Below are 20200 nucleotides of genomic sequence, written 5' to 3'. Positions count from 1 at the left end.
ATCCATAACCAAGGTGCAAATGACTTTGTATATAAGCTTCAATGATTAGGATACAAAAATAAAGAAAAAAGATGGAAATAATTTACTTGGAGCGTGTTAAGGATAATTAAAAAAGATTACAGAGCAGGTTTTTTTTTGTTTTATCGATGAAAATATCTTAATCATTTTTGTTTGGTATGAAAAAGAAATCTCTTTTTTAGACATCATTAATTGGGCATCATTTGGTGGAATGATTTTTTGGTGGAAGGAAATTTATTGACAAGAACATTGGTTTCTTATGAATTTCTCTTTCCTTTTTTTTTTTGCAAGTGTACTTTGTAAACGATATTTTTAGATTAAGGAGGATGTATCAATAACTGATTTATTAATTATATAGAATAAAAGAATAACCTTTGTAATGTGTTTATATAAAAACATAAACTGTATCTTGTATCAAAAAGAAGTTGATCGGTTTCTTGTGATGATATTTATTTAACTTCAAAACTCATTTCAATCTGAAAAGTCTAGAAATCATCAGCATCTCATATGTTTAATTTCGACTAACAGTTTAATAGTGTTTAGACAAATTTTAACTGATTTAATTTAATGTTTATGTTTTGCAAAAGAAAATAATTTCTTAACTAACAATATTTTCTTTTAACAAAATGTTACTCATACGCCACAGTGACCGTTTTATTTTTGTTTTTTTCAATTTTTACTTGAGTTATTGGTACTATTTGATAATTTTAGGATCGGGAGTGGTATGGACAAGAATCCAAAAAAAGAAGAAAATTAGTTCTCTCAGGTACCGTTACAAATTTGTTTATATTGAATTACGCCACATAAAAACATAACCTCGAAAACAAAAATGGAGGCCAATCAAATTTTTCTGTCTTTGGATTCGAATTCAGCATCTCAAAAACTTCTAGCAAAGTATATCTTGGTTTTTGTGGCAAAAAAAAGTTCAATGTTGTTGACCAGTGAAATTAGTAGGTACAATACAAGCCCACTAATTGACAGAAGAATAGACAAATTCATAGGATTGCCAAAATTATTATACATTACATTAAAGCCAAGATCAAATTTGATGGGATATGAAGTTTAAAATTTGATATAAAAAAAGCAGAAAATAGCGTAAGTCTTTTTCTAAGAGGGTTACCAGAAGTCATCAAAACTTAGAAGATAGCAAATAATCTGGACAAGGTAAAAGGTAAAAGCTTGAAACTTAGTACAGAAGCTATAGATTTTATTAATATTTTTAAAAAACAAATACATCGGCAAATTTCTGTCAGTATTCATTATAATAAGTGTAAAAGCTATTTATGTATACTAATTTTTGGCTTCGTATCTCTTCTGCTTTGTTTTTTATATTATTTTAAGACAACATTGTTTAGAACTCTGGTAACCCTATACTTTCACCTTCCTTTCTGTTGATTAGATTTAAAAATAGAAATAAAACCAATTTGGCACTATTTGGATTTAAATTTTTTTTTCAGAGTTATGAAAAAAGTTAGCGAAGTACGAAGTAAGATCATCATATTTCAGAAAGTACTTATACGTATTAATGTTTTTGTATAAAGGACCCCGCACATTCTGTATGGGAAGTGGCCCTCGGTGAAATTGTCTGAAATTTTAATATGTTGTTCTCTTGAAGCCCTTGATCAAAAGTCGATATGGGCAGAATGTCGAAAATGGACAGTTTTTAAAATAACGGGTTTCTTCCGATGACCATCTCAAACCTTTTAAAAGGGATAGTAACTCTCTGTATTGTGTTTTGCGCTATTTTTTTTCGTGGAATCCATAGGTTTTTAGGGTCGCTGATTCCGAATTCGAATCCTTTTTGCCCCATCATGTCCGGTTTTCAAGATAACCTCAAAAAATGTTACAGCCTCAACATTTTTTTTATCTATGAGTGCGAATATGTTTATTATATGTTTTTCGGGTCGCTGAAACCAGATTCGAATTTTTTTGCTCTATCACGTCAGGTTTTTGAGATAACCTCAAAAAAGATGTAGGGGAGAAGGGGGTACATTTGACACTTAGTTTTTAAAGGTCTGTATTTTCGAAAACTGTTAATGTTTTCCAATGTTTTGTTTTGTATTTGCTTTATTGACTATTCAAGATTATACTAAGAGTAAATTTTTTTGTTTTACAATATTACAACATTTAAAAAAATAATGTTTTCTAAAAAAAGTCATTTTGTCAAAAGTGCCCCGAGACCGGGGCAAATTTGACTTTAAAAGGGGTACAATTGACAATAGTGGATTAAACCCCACATCGTGTGCATTATATTTTTAAAACTATCAGCGGATCTTGCTCGTTTATTGTTTAGTAAGAAAAAAAATAAATTTTTGGTTTCAAACAATCTACTAAACAATATAATGAAAAAAATAAATCAGAAAATTTATTTTCTAAAAAGAAGAAGAACAAACAAAAAACCATAAAATGTTTCAAAAAATCTCTCCATTTAAATCTTAATCAAAATTAATCGATGTTGATTTATTTTTAAATAATTTATTAAATATATAAATCCCCAAAATCAGGGTAGAACTGTGCCCACATTGCAAAAGTCAAAGGTGCCCCCAAGGAGCCTCATAACTGTTTTTCCTTTTTTTTTCAATAACTAATACTATTTTTTTACAAAACTGGTTTTAATTTACTTAACTTTAAGCATAGTGCTATCAAAATGTTGATTCACCATTAAAAAAAACTTTTTTATTAGGTTCAGAAATCGCTTACATACCGGTGGTCAAAAATTAGATCAGAAATACAGAAAACACGAAAACACGTGGTACTCCGCGAAAAGTTAATGAAAGACTACGAAATTTCGCAAAAATTTTTTAAATCAAACTTAGCTTCTTTCTTCATCCAAACTATTATTAATTAAGGGCACGATCATACCGAAAAACGCAAAGTCAAATGTGCCCCTGTGTCAAATTTACCCCCGCTTACCCTACGTTTCTTGTTAAATTAAAAACCTAACCTTAAATTGTTTGATTCGAGTTGCATGGAAATCCAGAGTTTAAAATCGGAACAGGAGGGTAAACATAAAAAAAAAATAAAATAAACTCAACCCACAAGTTCTTATGAATCTGTGGATTCTCTAAATTTGATTTCTTTGAGGCACAATTCTTTGAACCTCACATGAATACTGTCCTATTAATTACTCCAGACATCATTATTTAATGAAATAGGAGAATATCCTTCAAGCCAAATTAAATTAACGCCTAATTCACACATTCCTGCAAATCATAATTAAGCTAAAAGTTCTACTGAAATTAGTATGCCTTTCAGCTTTTGATTTTCTGCCAATTTAAAAATTCGTGCGAATCTTAGGTAGGTGCGAAAAATTAAGTTTTGTCGCAATCCATCCTTTGAAAGTGTGTTGTATGTCCTTGCGTCTCTATTCCAATTCCATTTAAAGTATTTAAAAACAGTATTCAATTCTATTTATAAAATCTTTAAATATCTACTTCATTTTGTGCTTATTCTCTCAGTTAAACATTTAAAATCGATATTTATTTAATATTTCTTCTCAATTCTATTTCGCCTCACGATGGACGCCAATTAATTGGAAATTATTCTTTGGATTTACAAAGAAAACACTTCTGATGCAGACGCAAACAAAAAATTTAACAAACAAAAAAAAATTCGAACCAAGCTATACCGTCATTATTTTGTTATTTGCAAATTACCTTTCCATTTTCTCACCCAATTACCATATTCAGCAAAGTAAATCTTTGAAAAAAAAAAGAATTTTTACTTCAGTGGTCATTAAAAGATTTAAAGAATATTATTAGACATTAAAAAATAAAAAAAATAAGGTAATTTATTTTTATAATGACCTTTTTTTATTTTTACTAGGAATTTTAAAAAGAAATGCTTTATTTGTATATTCCAACTTGAATTAATTTTTCTTTTATCAACACATTTTTAAGAGACAAAGAGAAATAAATTGACCACTACTTGGCGCCCAAAAAATATCCCTGTCGTGTAACAAAATTTAGAAAATTCAAATTCAAATCCTTGAGCAAAACAGCTTTTTTGATAAAGCTACAGCAACTTAAAGTTCATACAAAAGCTATGTTGAATAATGATGTTGGTTGTTGTGTACAATATTAATTTAAATATTATCCACCGACCTCTGTTTTTTTGGTTAGTATACACGAAAAAAGAAAATTTCCCTCTTGGTTCTTGTACCAACTAAAATAATATACTAAAATATGGTTGATGCTTTGGCTAGGATGTTTTTTGTAGAGTTGTGTCAGGGTGAAATTTGCAAACATTTTGCTTTAACTGTACTTCAAATTTTTGGAATGAGGAGCATCATTGTTATACAATGCTGAGCAACAGAATAAAAATATCCTTCTACGAATAAATATGAATTGGAGTAATTTAGGAAAGGAATTGACATGCATTCAAAAGGTAAATTGTGTGCCAAATCGAAGATGATGAAAAATCCTTATTCAAGAAAAGTCTAAGGTATCTGTATCAGTCAGTATTTCTGCAAGGAAATTAGTCCACTGAAGGAGTTAGTTCATAATGAGTGATAAGGAAATCCACTTTATTAAAGTGGACTTGCTTGACTCTGAATGTGAAATTAAATCCCCTTTTTTAATTTGGAGCTTATTTATTTTAAGTATCCTTCTTTGACACAATTTTATTATGAATTGGGCTATTGGATGTCATTATTGCTTCTATTTATGTATGGCTATTATTTAATTACCTAAAAATTACTTGAATATTTTAAATTTTAACTAAAAACCAACAAATTAAGGGGGGAAATCCCTCTGGAAATTTTTATTTTTGCATTAATTTTTTTTTGCCTTACAAATTCATTTATCAACCGAAGAAACTATTTTCAGTGGTCTAAGCCTTAAATGAAGCCTCAAATGCCCCAAGATAGTCCCGAAACCCATGCCCATTGAACCTACCTCAGTACAAAAACGAAAACTTTAAACGCTTTTTCCTCAAAACGTGCTTATTTCCGCGCCGTGCAACGTAACTCAAAAACTAATGAAGCTATCGACTTGAAATAAATTGCAAATTACTCTTTAATTTATTGGCCAGTGCATGAACCTAAAAGTTCAACAAAATTTTTACAATTAATATTTTTTTTAACAATTTGTTATAAAAAAACATTGTGTTTTTTCGTTTTTTTTTGGTCTCTAATTTTTATTTTACACTTTTTTTTACTAAATTTAGGTTCATGCAAGCGTATAAATATATTTTATTGGAAACAAATTTCTTTTTTGATTATAAATAATTTTCTGGACCTGGACATTGCACGGCGCAAACTCGAGGCGTCAACTTTAAAGAGCTGTAGAGCCGCCATTTTGTTTTTTTTTGTACTTCAAAAAAATTGTATCAATACTTTATAATGTCAATAATATCACATACTTTCCCAAATTTCAATAAATGCTTTCAGTTTTCCAAAAAAAATTATTGAAAAAGTTGTCGTCCAGAGGGATTTCCCCCCTTAAGTGAAACCTAAAAATATTCCAATTTTGTAAATGGATTAAATTAATGGTTACACATAACCAACAGCTGTTTGTAAGATAAGTTTCTTACTTCCTCGTAATTTTTAGCTGTGTCTTTTGTATGGCCGAAAAAAAGTAGGTACTCTGATTTTGCAATGTAATAGTGGTCAAAAGTTGTATTAGGGTCTAAAGTTTCAGAGTATGTAAAAAAATTATAATATCGCTCGCTCAGATCGGTTGAAGTTGTTGAGAAAAAAACGATTTTATAATAAAAAAATGATTTTTTTTCCTTCGCTTATTATTTCGCAGCTTCTTTACTAAGTGTTAAATTTCAACAAATATAAGCTTAAAACTTTTTTCTTAGAATTATCTTATCCTAAAAATATTTAGTATATTTTTTTTTGTATCCAAACGGCGCAATTAAAAAAACATATATTTCAAAAATCTCTAAAAATTTAAAATTTTAAGCGAGCCAAAGATATTAATAAAAATGAAAATTACGCAGAATTAAATTTTAATAAGCAACGCAACTTTTAAAAAGCTATTTCATTTGAAAATTCAATAGTTGAGCACTTTAACAAACCCTATTGTATATTCACGTGTCCTTATTTTCCAGGAACAACCTCTTACTTTTTTTAGAAAGAAAAATCAAACAAACAAAGTGAATTCATCTGAAAAATTGCATAAAACACACACAAAAAACCTCTTAAGAACCTCTCATTGACCATCATCAGTGGCGGCGGGCACACAGCTCACCTTCAGCCATTGGCAACTGGCCATTCGCATTGACCAAAATCCGTCCATCTGCCGGATCTTGTAGCCTAATTTCATTAGAAAATCCGCAAATATTGCAACAATTTTCTTTAGATATATAAATTTAGTCCAATTGGTTGAACATGAATATCCTTATACCTAAGCACACCTCCTTTCACCAAAAACAAAATCAATTACCCAGAAGCATTACAAAAATATATCTTCTGAAGAAGATCCTCACAAAAAAAAAAAAAAATATAGTTAAATTGCACAATGCCCATATTAAATTAACGTAACACCCCAAATTCAATGTTTCTTTTTTTTTATAATTTTTCATTCAATTTTTCAAAAAAAAAAAATAAGAATGAATTGAAAGAATTAAAAACCATAAAAAGGATCGTTAAGGATCCACTCGTTAACAACAATTAAATCCTTGACATTACACAAACGAATTTCGAGTAGAAAAATTAATCCATCTAACTACAACACAACACAACCATATCGATATCATGTTGCCATTTGTCATTCCAATTTTATCGTCCTTTAAGTGTGTATTTTATTATCGAATTGACACCTTCCAAAAAAAAAAATTGCCTAAGGACACCTACAATGCAAAATCGTATAATGCAATTGACACTCAATCCTAGACAAATGGGCGACAAACAAGCAACACTGATCGATGGAAGAGAATCGATGAAGAAAAATATATACAAAAAAAAGGACGAAAAAATCCCAAAAAAAATACTGCCAAATAAGGATCAAAAGAAAGTAATTCTTTGTGCACTGCGTATTTACACACACGATAATTCCATTGAAATAATTTGAACAAAACGAAGAAAAAAAGGAAGAAGAATTTTTAGTTGTATGGAATGAATGAATGAAATAGTGCGGCGCACGCAGCTTTAACAAAAAAAATAACAAAAAATCAAGTCAAGCATTCTTAGGCTCTTTATGGACCAAAAAAGAAGAAAAAAAAACAGAAAGGATCCATTGATGAATGAAATATTATTGATCTGTGCGAGTATCCTTTTATTAGGTCAAATGCAAGGATAATAGATTTTTACCGACAGAGGAAAAAATATTCTTCAGGATAATTCGTGTGGGCAACACTTGTACCGATGCAGATATTTTTTTTAGGTATTTTTTAAGGACTTTCGTAGTCCTTTGTGTAGGATTTTTTTATATATATTTTTTTAAGAATAGCAGTGACCATTAATCAAAGACTTTTTTGTATCGGTCATTTTGCGGTCGATTATTTGTGGAGGGTCCAATCGCTATTTATTGCTTTTTTATTTGTTATTCCTTACGTGAGGTAGCGAGATTGTTTGAACAGAGGCTGCGCGTGTAAATTGCCTTTTATACCACAACAAACATTTAATTTATCATTTGTGTTGTAGTGGACACAATAATGTGAATTCTAAATAAAGAAAATAAGAAAAACATAGAAGTTAGATGGAGTCCCAGAAGGTAAACATTTAGGGCCGCTTCTATTCAATTTTATCAATTTATTAAAAAAGGCTATTTTCAAACCAAAAAGAACCAAAGTTATAATCAAATAGAAGTAGAAACTAAAAACAATATAAAATTCATGTTATTATTTTCAATACAAACCACAAGACTTTTGAATTTGATTTTTTCTAAAGATCTTCTATTTTCCAGGTGAATACTTTCCATTTGTTCGAAAATTGAGACCATTTCTGTTTAAAAAAGCCTTAACCTAAAGCAAAACCCAAATAAATGTAATATTTAATGGTTATTTCTTATGAGTTCTATGGAGTTCCATAAGGTTCTTTCCTAAGGCCTTTTTTTTTTTTTTTTTATTAAAATTCATTAATTTTGCCTGAAGCCCTACAAACACTCATTCTTTAACCACATTTAATAACACAAACAAATAATCCAATTAAACTACTTCATCATACATAATAATATCCTTTCAAAGGATTACCAGGACAACGAAACTGTTTCATCTCTTAATCAATTCAAAAGTACACATAAACAAAAAATCCTTCCACGTACACATAACAAAAATAATAAAAAAATAACTAATGAATTGCCCACAAAATAAACACACACACCAAACTGATCCTTGTTATCCTTCTATTATTTCCCACTTTTGTATATTTTTATATCAATTTGAAAACAAACAACAACAAAAAAAACATATGCAAATAGTGAACTATATGCGTATACCCTTTATGCTCCTGTCACATCGAATTATTGTCGTATCAAAACCAAAAGCTAATAAATGGAATCAAAGAAATGAAGAGGCTTACTATACAATGAAAAACGCAGCTAGAAAAAAAAACGCCGCGCATGGCTAAGCAGTTGTATCCTTTTCATTCAATCATAACACACAACACAAAAAAAAAGGATAATAATTGTAATTATTATTATTATTCATCTGCCACAAGGAAAACAAGAAACACAAGCAACAATACAAAAGGACTTCTGCATTCGACTCTGATATTTATGTACATTTCTTTCGAGGGTTTTTATTTTTATATGAAGAGTGATGGCGGCCGCCATAGTTTTTTTTCTGTCTTGATGGTTGGAAATGATATCTCTAGCATTCATTGGCTTGTGCACAGAAGAGCTATTCTAGAACCCTCTTGAAACTATACACATTTTTTGTTTAATTTCTTTCAATCGAATGATTTCATGATGATTGATAAAGTACTTCTTTATTGAATAATAAAATTACCAAGAGTATAAGCGCGCGTATATTCTCTATCCACGCAATGCGTGATGAAGGAATAGAGGTATACACAGATTGGTAGAGTTGATAAATAAATCAATTTGTTACAGAAGAGGGATTTTTTTGAAACATTAAGGTCCTTTTGTCACATATAACGAATTTTATTTATTCATTTTAATTCAATGGAGGAAACATTATATAGGAACTTAGAGAGGGTTGTTAGATATACCTACTTGACTTGGGAAAAATGGGTGAAAAAGAGGGTTGGGCTATGCATCAGTTTTGCTAAAATGAAATATTTAAAAGATTTGTTTCCCTCTTATTTTCAAATGAATATCGTTGATATGGAGAAAACATGATTTTAATGAAGTAGCAAATGATGGTTTTCTATTTTTCTGCCTTCGGCGCAGTCTGGAGTTTTAGTTGACAATTGGATTATTAACTCTTCAATGAGAAAATAAATCATAAGCACATTTTAAAGGGATGTTTAGATCTGTTTTTTAATTTAATTTATTTTACTGGTAGAAATAGGCTTGATTTACTTTTGATTCTATTTAAAACAAAAGAGCTGATATACGAACTTGATTTTATTTTTGGTTTATTTAATTTCAGTTTTTGATATTGAAATGGCCAAATTTAGAAAGTGCATTATAATTCATTTGAGCAGAGCACATTCTTTCCTATTAAATTTTCTAAAAAAATATATTTGCAAAATTGACCCTGCTTCGGCAGGAATTATTTTGTTTAAATGATATAAATTTTCTCAAGTGTATTTTATGTTCTTATCGATATGAACAAAAATGCGACGGTCTTTTTAGTGAGAAGCCGTAAATCTGGTAATTTAGCATTAGCTATGGCGAATGCAAAGTGAATAGAAAATTGAAAACGTTTATATTATAATAACATACCAGATTTTCGATGACATTTGTCAGTAACTCTTTGACTGGGAGTTTTGTGGCTTTACAAAATTTTGGTTGCTTGATGCTGCGATACATGTTTAATTCGTAGTTCAACTGAAAGCAGTAATATCTGTTTGATATTCCTGACAAATCAAGTCAAGTCAAACATTTTGCAGGAAAATTTACCGCCATTTCAGATTTCAATGATTTGTACTTGTATATATTTCATGGCATCTCACTAAGGTTTGATTATTTAAGTTTGTTGATATCAATGGTTTTCTTACTGTTGTTGCGCCATTTATCGGGAGCCAAACGAGAGCCGAATAATTATTTTTTTTAAAACATTCCAAATTAGTAACTTTTAACGAATAAAATGTCAGAAATGTCTCCTCAGCTAAAAAAAAATCAATTGCATAGGGAAATAATTTTCATATGGATTGAGTCATTCTTTGAAAATGAATTATCCGGCTCTCGTTCGTCGTAAAGAACAATTTTTAGACCATTGAATGCACCTTTTGCAACATAAACAGGACAGAGATTGCTTCTTAAAAAACTACCTTCAACTAACTCAACTAACTGTTTTTTTTTTATTGGTTTAAAAAAGAAAATGCACCAAACCGATTTGAAATGTTATAGCAAATAATTTTTTTAAGTTTAAGTTTTTGCCCAGGAAAGTCCTGAAGCCGAGTATAAGCCTTTGTAAAAAAGTATAGAAATTTCGAATTTTCATAGTTGTCATTACCTACATACCTTATTAAAAAGTTGTTCTGTGTTATAAAAGATTTTGTATTCTTTCAAGATTTGTAAGGTTAAGAGTAATGTTTAAAACTAAGTTTAAAATAAAATTGGACGGGTTCAGAAAAATTAGGGACAAAATATTTAGCTAAGTTTCGCGTCTTTGATTGTCAAAATGCAATTTCATTGGAAAGTTGACTGGAAAGTTAAGTAAAAAATATCTCCATAACTTGATCTACTCGTCTATATACATTTCCGTTCAGAAAATGACGTTGACTAAATATCTAGGCTCTGAACGTGCCCATTTTTTTATGTTCACTCCAAAATATTAGTTTTTTGTATTGAATTAATTTAAAAAAAATCTAAACAAGTAGAAGAATTGGCATTTCTTTGAAAAAAAACGTTAGTTCTGTTAACCACTATGATTTTAAAATTCTTTGAAAGAAAAATTCATAAAAAAAAGTAAAAATGACCAAAATATAAAATATGGCTTAATCAAATAGTATACGCAAAGGTTTCCAAAAACCACGTTTTTGACCTGTTAATATTGAAATATTTAAAATATGTGACGAACACATTAGTGTAATTTTGACTTCGGAAAACTGTTCCTTCATTTAAAAAAAAAAATTGTTATCAGTTTATGAAACAGCCCTAAGTCGAAATGATTATTCGTCATAATAATATTTGAAGTTATTTAAAATAAAATTCGTAGTCCAAATTAGTTGCATAAATAGGGGAAGAGGGGGAAAGACAGCCCCTTTCGTGTTTAACCGTCTTAAAAACCAATAAAAAACATTGTTTAATTAAAATAAAGTGTTTATTCATTAACTTTAATGTTTTTTTTGTAGGAAATCTCATCATAAAAAAAATTTAAAAAAAAATACTGAACAAAAGATAATACGATTTGAAAAAACATCTAACAAAAACCTGACTTCCCCCCACATTGGGGCAAGACCGCCCTATCAACTTCTGTTTATAACAAAACCGGTTCTATCTTAAAATTTGGAATCTTTTTGCAATAATCACAAACGTATGCCATATTTTCATCGGTTCCCAACTTTTATTACAAAAAAAGAAAAAGTTAAGACTTTTAAATATTTCATTTAAAAAAGTACGAATCACAAAATTTACTATACTTTACTTTTGTTTTTACGGAATATCATTTTTTGTATAGGTATATATTCATGTTAATACAATATTGTTTTTAAAACATTTGATACCGATTGCAACTCAGCACATTTGAAAAACTCTAAAAAGTCCTCTCTATGAACCAATATGAACAGTATTTTTTTCAAAAAATAGACTTGAATAAATCACAACATTCTTCAAACATTGTTGTAGTTCTTTGTGAAGAAAAAGATAAAAATAAAACTTTTGTTTTCATATAAATTTTTGATTTTATTTTAACAATATTTTCTTATATAGTACAAAACAATTTCGTTTTTTTTTTTTTCAAAACATCTGCTTATCTCTAATAAAATTATTTACAATTCTGTTCAAATTATTTTTTTTCTACGAATTCATTTGACATGCGTTTTCAGCGCAGCTGATTGAAGACGATGGCGACTGACCTCGGCAACAACAACTTTTTCTGCTTTCTCCTTCCGATGTCGTCGGTGAATTGCCATTGAAATTAAATGTTGGACTATCGGAACCACCTTTCTTCTGCTTAACTCTGCGATTTTGGAACCAAATTTTCACCTGCTTCTCTGACAATTTCAGCCGGTTGGCAATTTCGATCCGTCTCAAGCGTGACAAATAGGCATTGCAAGAGAACTCGCGCTCAAGTTCTAGAAGCTGGGTGCTGGTAAAGGCGGTTCTTATTCTTTTACTGGAATCGGCGTAGTCCGAAATATTTGGCGAGATAGTTGTTGCCTTGGAAGGTGTTACCGACGGCGATGTCTTCGATTTCTTCGGCACAAATACATCGTCGAATGTTTGGAAATCCTGACTGGTAGATGAAGTTGGTGAAGTGCAGAAATCGGTGGTGTATCCAGAACTGCTGTTTCGTCGTTTCGGTGAGACATATTCCTCGTAGGAGGCACGTTCCCGTTTGGCGGCTATTAAGGATGCAGCTGCGTAGGGATGGAACATGTGAGGATTCTGCTGGGCTTGAAAGGCTTGTTGATGAATGGCTTGTTGCTGTTGTTGTTGCTGCTGCTGTTGTTGTTGAATACTCAACGAAAATAGATAACTTCCAACATAGCAAGCTGGATACGGGAGCATTGGTAATGGTGGAACTTGATGAGGACTGAGAGTTTCTTTTTTCAAAGGTATATCACTGAGTAGGGACTCCATAAGGAATGATCGAGACATTTTGCAAGAAATAAAAACACAAAAATCACTGAGAAATAAAAGTATAAACCACGTTCGATCGGCAAAGGACGATTTGAAACTGATGCTGTTGAGGTACATGATCGGAGTTTATATACCTCGACCTCATCCCTTAAGGGACATTACTTTGGTCATGTTTTCTATATTGTTCATTCATTCAGGAGGGTTGTGTTCATTGAGGAAAAAATCAGAGAAAAAGAGAGAGGTAACAAATTACAACCCCAGGGTTAATGAATGGTAATTGTTATAACAACCATGAGCTCTATTCGGGTGTTTGGTATTCAATTACTTAAAGATGCTCCGCCCTTTTTGATTTTTTTTTTTGGTAATGTATACCTGGGTATCTTTCTATTGTAATGGTTGAGTTTTTTTAATAGATACAAGTCATCCCTTATATTTATTTTTGTACGGGGCTTAACAATGGCCGAAGAAAATTTGTTACAATTTTCTTGAAGGTTCGTGCCGTAGGTCTCTTTTGTTTTGTTATTTTTTTTTTTTTTTTCTAAGAAGATACAAATTTGGTGACACTAATCTGACACTAAAAAGTTTTAATTTTCTTCAATTGGATATAAAAAGAAGAGGATAGTTTTATAGTTTTGTTCGGTAGATTTGTCAAAAAATTTGTCATCATCAAGTTCTAACAACCACAAATTTTAATCTGATCCTATTTTAGCGTGAAATTATTAAATTTAGGTTCAATTTGAACTTACTACAATTTTAAAACCAATTAAGACTTTTGTATTTTGACCTTTAATACTTAATTCAGATTTTAATTTGTGTTAAAAAATTATCAAATGATAAATTTTATTAAGTAGCTTTACTTTAATATTTTCGTTGACAGTAATTTAAAAAAAAATTAAAAGAAAATTTTTTCGTTGACAGTGAATTTAAAAAAATGAAAAGAATATTGTTTGCATGTAGATCTCCATAGTAGTTAGAGAAAATTTTTTTGTGAAAACTAAAAAAGAAAACATTTAAGGAAATTCAGTTTTAACTTGTGACACAATTGATTCCGTCAGAGCTCCATTTGCTGAAAAGAAACTTAAATAAATTTTATAGTATTAAATTATAAAATTTTGTTGGACCCTACAGGCTACAATTTGATGATGAGGAAAACGCACTTTTTTCTGATAGGTACTTAATTTCCATTTTGTTATGAAGGTTTTTAAGTAGCTTTCCTTCAAGTCATTTATTTATTTTGTTCTTCTTGTTTTGCTATAAAAATAAAAATTATTTTCAGTAGTAAGGTAGATTTATACCAAAACTCTGTAAATTGTGCAATATAGTTTAAGAAAAGATAAATGTAAAAATATTCTGCTACAATAAAAAATACAATACAATACATTCTTACAAAAAATTTTTGCTCCCAATTCGTATACTTACAATAAAATAAATGTTCTACCTAAAAAGCAATTTCATTCGTTAAGGTGAATGTTAATAATTTCATGGAATAACATTAAAAGTATAATGCTTCCAAAGCTGCCAATTGTAGCAAGATTAGACAAAGCTGTCAGCGAACTGTTGTATATAAATATCAACAGAAATATAATTTTACATACAAATTTGTTTTCTTAAAATTTTTAAATTTATCAAATATAAAATGAATTATAAAAATTTGGCAACGTAAGAAAGTTATTATCAGATAAAACGAAAATTTTTATGAGGAATAACCATGGCACCAAAATACTGTTTTTTTTTTTTTTCTTTTTAGTTCTGTAATATTCTAAGCAAGTATAAGAATGAACTTACAAAATTTTGAAAAAAAAAAAATAAAAAAAAATTGGATAATTTTTCAAACCTCTTTTAAATTTTTGCAGAATATTGTAAAACAGATTTATGAAAAGTAGAATTTTTAAAAGAATTTTGAACCCAGAAAAAGTTTTGACCCCAATTCGACATAATTTTCTTAGATCTGAACACAATTGATCACAATGTTTTTGCAGTTTTAAAAATGCACTTTTCAAAAAAAAAAATGAAGCATTAACAAAATTTAGAACCTTATAGTTATAAAGAGCTTACATGTAATAAATGGATTTTATATGGAAAAAAGTGACTTCATCGTGAAATAGACTTTGATTTAATTTAATTTTATTGAAGTTTTGCACAAAACAGTGAAATTCTATTTTAAATAACAGAAAAAACATACCACAAATCACGTTGTTGCATTTATAGAAAACAACAATTCCTGCTTTGAATTAGGTACACAGAAAAAGACATGCTAAAAACAATTCGAATTTGTAATAAATCAATTGAATGCTTTTTTGCCAAAAAGACAGTCGTCTTAAAACAATCATTTACGGTGCAAAATGTATGCCAAAAAAATTGAAAGTTTGTTTAATATTTTAATTTTAATAAGAATGCACATAAAATTAATGAAAAATCATTTCAATCTTAGCAGGTATCTACACTTAAATTTTCTTAAGAAGAAAACTCTTGTTAAAATAAAGTTCACTTTGATTTTAACAAAGTTTAAACAAATTTTACTTATTTTTATTAGAAATCTTATTAATTTAAGAGGATTGGATCTAAGAGGAGTATCATGTTGATTCTAAGTGCCTTATTTGTATAGATGTATAACGTAAGTAAATTTGCTTCAAGTTAAAAAAAAGTTTTATTCGATGAAACTATTAATAGAAATAAACTAATAAAATTGTAAAGATGAATATAACGAAGATTTCACTTCGGTTGGTACAGTAAAATCTTGACCTTTGAAAAAAAAGAATACACAATTTTCCAACTAAATATTTAAAAAAAATTAGTTAATTTTTTGTTTAATATTTTTGTTTTTTGGGTAGGTACTAAGGTGAAAGCTGAATCTCGTTTGCAGTTACTTTATCCTAGTATATCTTGCCATCGGATTTAGGTTTTTCCGAAGGAACCTTTTAGGTACTTTTTGAGTTTTGACTTCTTTTGTTTTAAGTTAAGGAATCTAAGTATTTCTTTAACTTTTGGTTTATTAATACGAACTATGAAATTCCCAGCCTCGATTATGAAAAAAAAGTTTTCAAAAAATCACTTCCAATTCTTGGCCCACAAAAAACTCTAATTTAATTATGATTTAAGAATATCTAGGTTAGGTAACCCGAAAGAATTATTGCAAAAGTTAGAGTTAGATAGTACATATATTTTGGTTTAAAAAGTACAGAACGAGATACAAAAACTCTTTGCTGTTAAGCAAAAGCATTGGAGCGAAATCCGCTAGCTTGATAGTCGATAGTTGATAATCAAAAACGACGAACGAATTATGGAGCAAAATCGTCGTTTTTGACTGTCAACTATTGACTATCAAGTTAGCCGATCCCACCCCTGTTGTTCAATACCAGCAAAAACATCAAAAGAGCTTTTATTTTTACTTTAGTTAAAAAAAAAGATCATTTCCATAAGATTTAATTTGAAAAATTTGCGCAAAAAAGTTGTATGTAACTTAAAGCAATGTACTTTTTTGTTTGAAATAAATCAGTATTATTATATTAATACATTTATGTGAAATCATGAAAGTTGTATGTCTTTTTTACCTGTACCGTCGCCATTAATTTTTTTCTAAATTTTTTATCTGAAAGCAGTTGAAATTACGAAAATTTTGGTGTATAAAACTTTTTTTTTTGTATTTTGTATGAAATACACCCTTATAATTCTCAGCCAGCGAATTGTCTCATGTTATCGCACAGGTGGCTTTAGTTAAGCCTTCTTCTGAGCCGACCGTTGGGCTCGAACCCACGACGCACAGTGGGGCGACCCATAGCAATAAATTAAAAAATCGAATATTATTGCGGTACTTTTAAGTGATTGGTATGTTATCCTAAATATATTTAGGTTCTAACTGCATCAAAATTATTTGCGTTGTCCAATTAGTGCAAAAGTTATAGAGTGCTAAACATTGTCTAGTTTAATTTTTTTTTTGGTGGTGAAAAATCAGGTTGTAATTGGTCTTACTCCCAAAATTTTTTGTGCGGTGAAAAATGAATTTAATAATGGATAATAACACTCATCAAGGTATATAAATTAATATTTAACAACAAAAATTTTTTTGTTTTGTTGAGTTTTGTTTTTATAAGTGATTTTCCAAGTGTTGGTAGAAAAAAAAATTTTTTCAAGTTTGAGTAAGATTTTCTTTTTTACACCTAAAAGGCTCTCTGGGGTTTTTATTGTTTTATACATAGGAAAGTGTCCTCTAAAGGAATCAAGAAAAAAATCTTGCCCCAATTTGCCCCAAGTACTTATAATCGCGTTTTTTAGGTTCGACCCCCTATATCAAAAATGGCCAAAATTTAAAAACTTGGCTGGATAGTGCGAAAACAGAAGATTTGATGGGTTTTGTTTGAAAATTCAACAACTTCTTGGCTTAGAGGAGTCAACAGGAGATGTAGAAGCTCAAATACAGGAAGTAACTAAATTGTATTGCCTCAAAGTAAAGTAGAAGTCTTCTAGAAGACTCAATCGGTTCATGAGCGCTAACGAATAATGGCTGAATTCTAATCTGAATATAACTAAAGCTATACATGATTGCGTACGTGATAACATCAATTTAAAACAAAAAAATGCTCTTTAAACCAATATTATTTATAACATTTTACCATTTTAATCAAAAATCATGGGATCAAATTCTATAAATATGCAAAAATTCTTAGCAGGTGTCAAATTTCCGGTCAAAAAGTTCACATATATCAAATTATGATCGAGATATATACCAAAATTCATCAAAAAATTATATAGATCTTAGTTTTCCCCTAGAATTTAACCTGGACGATTTAAGTTACACTTCCGAAATCGACAATGAATAAAAAGGTTTGTTTCATTATTTTGTTATTTTCTTATTTGTTTGAATATTCAAATTATTGTGTTTTATTATCTATACTATTATTAGTTCTATTTTACATAAATTAAAATTATTTAAAAGAAAAGAAAAAATAATAATAAAAAGAAAATCCTAAAAAAAAAGTTCGATGCTCAACTCTTTTAATTAAATAAAAATGAATTTCCTGGCTAAAACGTTTCCATTTATCTGGTTTTCATGTTTAATTCATAGATTTAGGAGTAAATAGACGTCTTAATGCAACTTTGCGTAGTCTCAGTCACTAAAACACAAGATATTAGAAATGCCGATTTTTCCATACATTCGTCCCACTGTGCGACGTCTGGCTCTGAAGTCATCTACCCATTCCTCTGTGCCATGGCCACCTGTGTGCTGTATCAGCCAAACGGACTTAGTTTCCGAAGCTGCAATGTGTCTAGTCTATAAGATTTATCTTCAGATTAGATTAAATATGTAAATGTATGTAAAATGTAATTATATTTGTTTTAAAGGTTATTATTTTCTTTTCATTGCTTTTCAATCGCAGACAAAATTTTTATTAGTTTTACTGGGAACACAAAAAATCAACAAATAATAAAAAACGTCACGTACCTACACTTTTGATAAATATCTTGTTATAGTAAAAAACAACACGCATTTTACTCATTTTTTTACAGTTGAGTAAATAATTCCTAAAATTTCGAGAAACGGTGTCACACCCGTAATGATGAAATTGCTCTCATGCAAAACTTGGAACAATTTGAAGACATTTCGGATACACTAAAACCTTTTACATACATTATATGGTTTTATCGTCTGTTCATTTTTGTTATCCTTTAATGAATATAAGTTTGACAGTGTAAGAGCGTTGAAGTTTGCATTTTAGACTGGAAAAACAAATTATTTTTATTCAATTTTATACAGTTCCTTATTTTCGAAAAAAATCACCTAATTAGGATTAATAAATTCCCAAATATGCGACAGACAAAAAATAAAAATAAAAAATAATTTTTCACATACATTTTTTTTTTTTTTTGTGAGAACTTGCAATTTATTTTTCCCAATTTTGTTCCTAATTAGTGTGAAATTATTTCCGAAAAACCAATATTATTCCCATTTATACGAGAATATCAATGAAAAAACTCAATTTTCCCAAAATTTTTTGCAAATTTAATCTCTTGAGCGTGACAAAATGTTAATCCCCTTTGATCCCAATACAAATTGACAAATAATTTCATGCATCCATTTTTATAAGGAAATACCATATCTTATTCCTTAGAGAAATCGTGTGTGTGTGTGCATTTCAGTTACTTTCATCTCTCACAAGAATTTGATACTCGTACTTTCAAGCCAATAAGCAAAAATGTGTCAAATTGTTTCCTTTTGCCAAATGCATTGCATCCTCTTTTAAAATATGTTTCACGTTTTCTATCTATATATATACAAAAACGATGTGACACGTTGACGACACAAGACTATAATGTTTGCCATTTTAAATAGAATTAAGTCGAAACTGTCAAATCCCTGGATGTCTATTTATCCTTCATTTATGCTGTCATCCTGTTAAACACATTTTGCGTGTGTCAGTGTGTATATTTTTCTATTATATATCCCATCAGACCCATCATAGGAATCAGCCAACTAACGAATTATATATGTATGAATATGTATCTTCGTATATTCACGCTAACGACATAAAAGCAACTTTAACGGTTTAACAGTATTATTACTGTGTTCATACACTTTTATGGATCGTTTTCTCTTTATTTTCAACGAAGCAGCGCTAGTAACAGCGTGTAGCTGGTTCATGTATCCTTTGCAAATGAATAATTTCCTTTGTTTCTTGATGCAAGAGGGTTTTTTTTAACTTGTGGGATAGTATAGCTTTTGAGAGTGAAAAGGTGTCTTATCGAGTCATAAAATAAAAAAAAAATATAAAATTTAGTTTTAACCTCAACTCTTTTGTTTTGTCAAAAACTTTACATTTGTAAACTGAATTAAAAGCCATTAATTCACTAAAATTATTATTTTTTTTAATCCAAGTAGCCTATGCTCTTCTCGAAAAGAAAAAAATAAATCTCTACAAAATTTTATCAAAATAATATAAGTATTTTAGGACTTATGCTGACACAAACAGCCAAAAGCATTTCAACACCTATAAAATAATTTAAATTGTTTAATTTTTTGTGGACACTATTAAGCTAGGAACAACATGCAACATAGCAGTACACTTTAGTGTGATTATTTTTAGTTTTATTTTTTTTTTTTTTTTCTTAGATGTCTCGAGGGGTTAATAAAATGATAACCGCCCTCCCCATTTTGTGTGGGCGGTTTTGGGGTGCAATCTTTAGTGTTTTTTGCTAAACTATCTTCAAGCAACTTCATCTGCCTCATAGGAAAGAAAGGATAACTGCAATTAAAGTGTTTTTCTTTTTTCTAAAAAAAAATTCGCATGCAGTCTGTCGACAGACGACGTAGACGTTGTGCTGCTTTGCATTGCAAAATGGCGACAACACTAATTCCACAGCAGTTT

The 20200-nt window shown here is 29.5% G+C and overlaps 2 protein-coding genes across 2 annotated transcripts in view; one reads left to right on the top strand and one right to left on the bottom strand.

The window, feature by feature from the left end:
- Window positions 1-20200, top strand: part of LOC129919911 (synaptotagmin-5) — a 163641-nt gene that overhangs the window by 55177 nt on the left and 88264 nt on the right. The gene's annotated exons all lie outside the window — the stretch shown is intronic.
- On the bottom strand, window positions 11991-12973 carry LOC129919914 (homeobox protein ceh-12). The gene has a single exon (XM_056001024.1). It carries the CDS (start codon window positions 12954-12956, stop codon window positions 12054-12056), a length of 903 nt encoding a protein of 300 aa, XP_055856999.1. The 5' UTR covers window positions 12957-12973; the 3' UTR covers window positions 11991-12053.

This window comes from Episyrphus balteatus, chromosome 4 (genome assembly GCF_945859705.1).
Source record: "Episyrphus balteatus chromosome 4, idEpiBalt1.1, whole genome shotgun sequence".
NCBI classification, from domain to species: domain Eukaryota; kingdom Metazoa; phylum Arthropoda; class Insecta; order Diptera; family Syrphidae; genus Episyrphus; species Episyrphus balteatus.
Note: the sequence above shows the minus strand (reverse complement) of the source record. Positions and strands in the feature narration are given on the sequence as shown.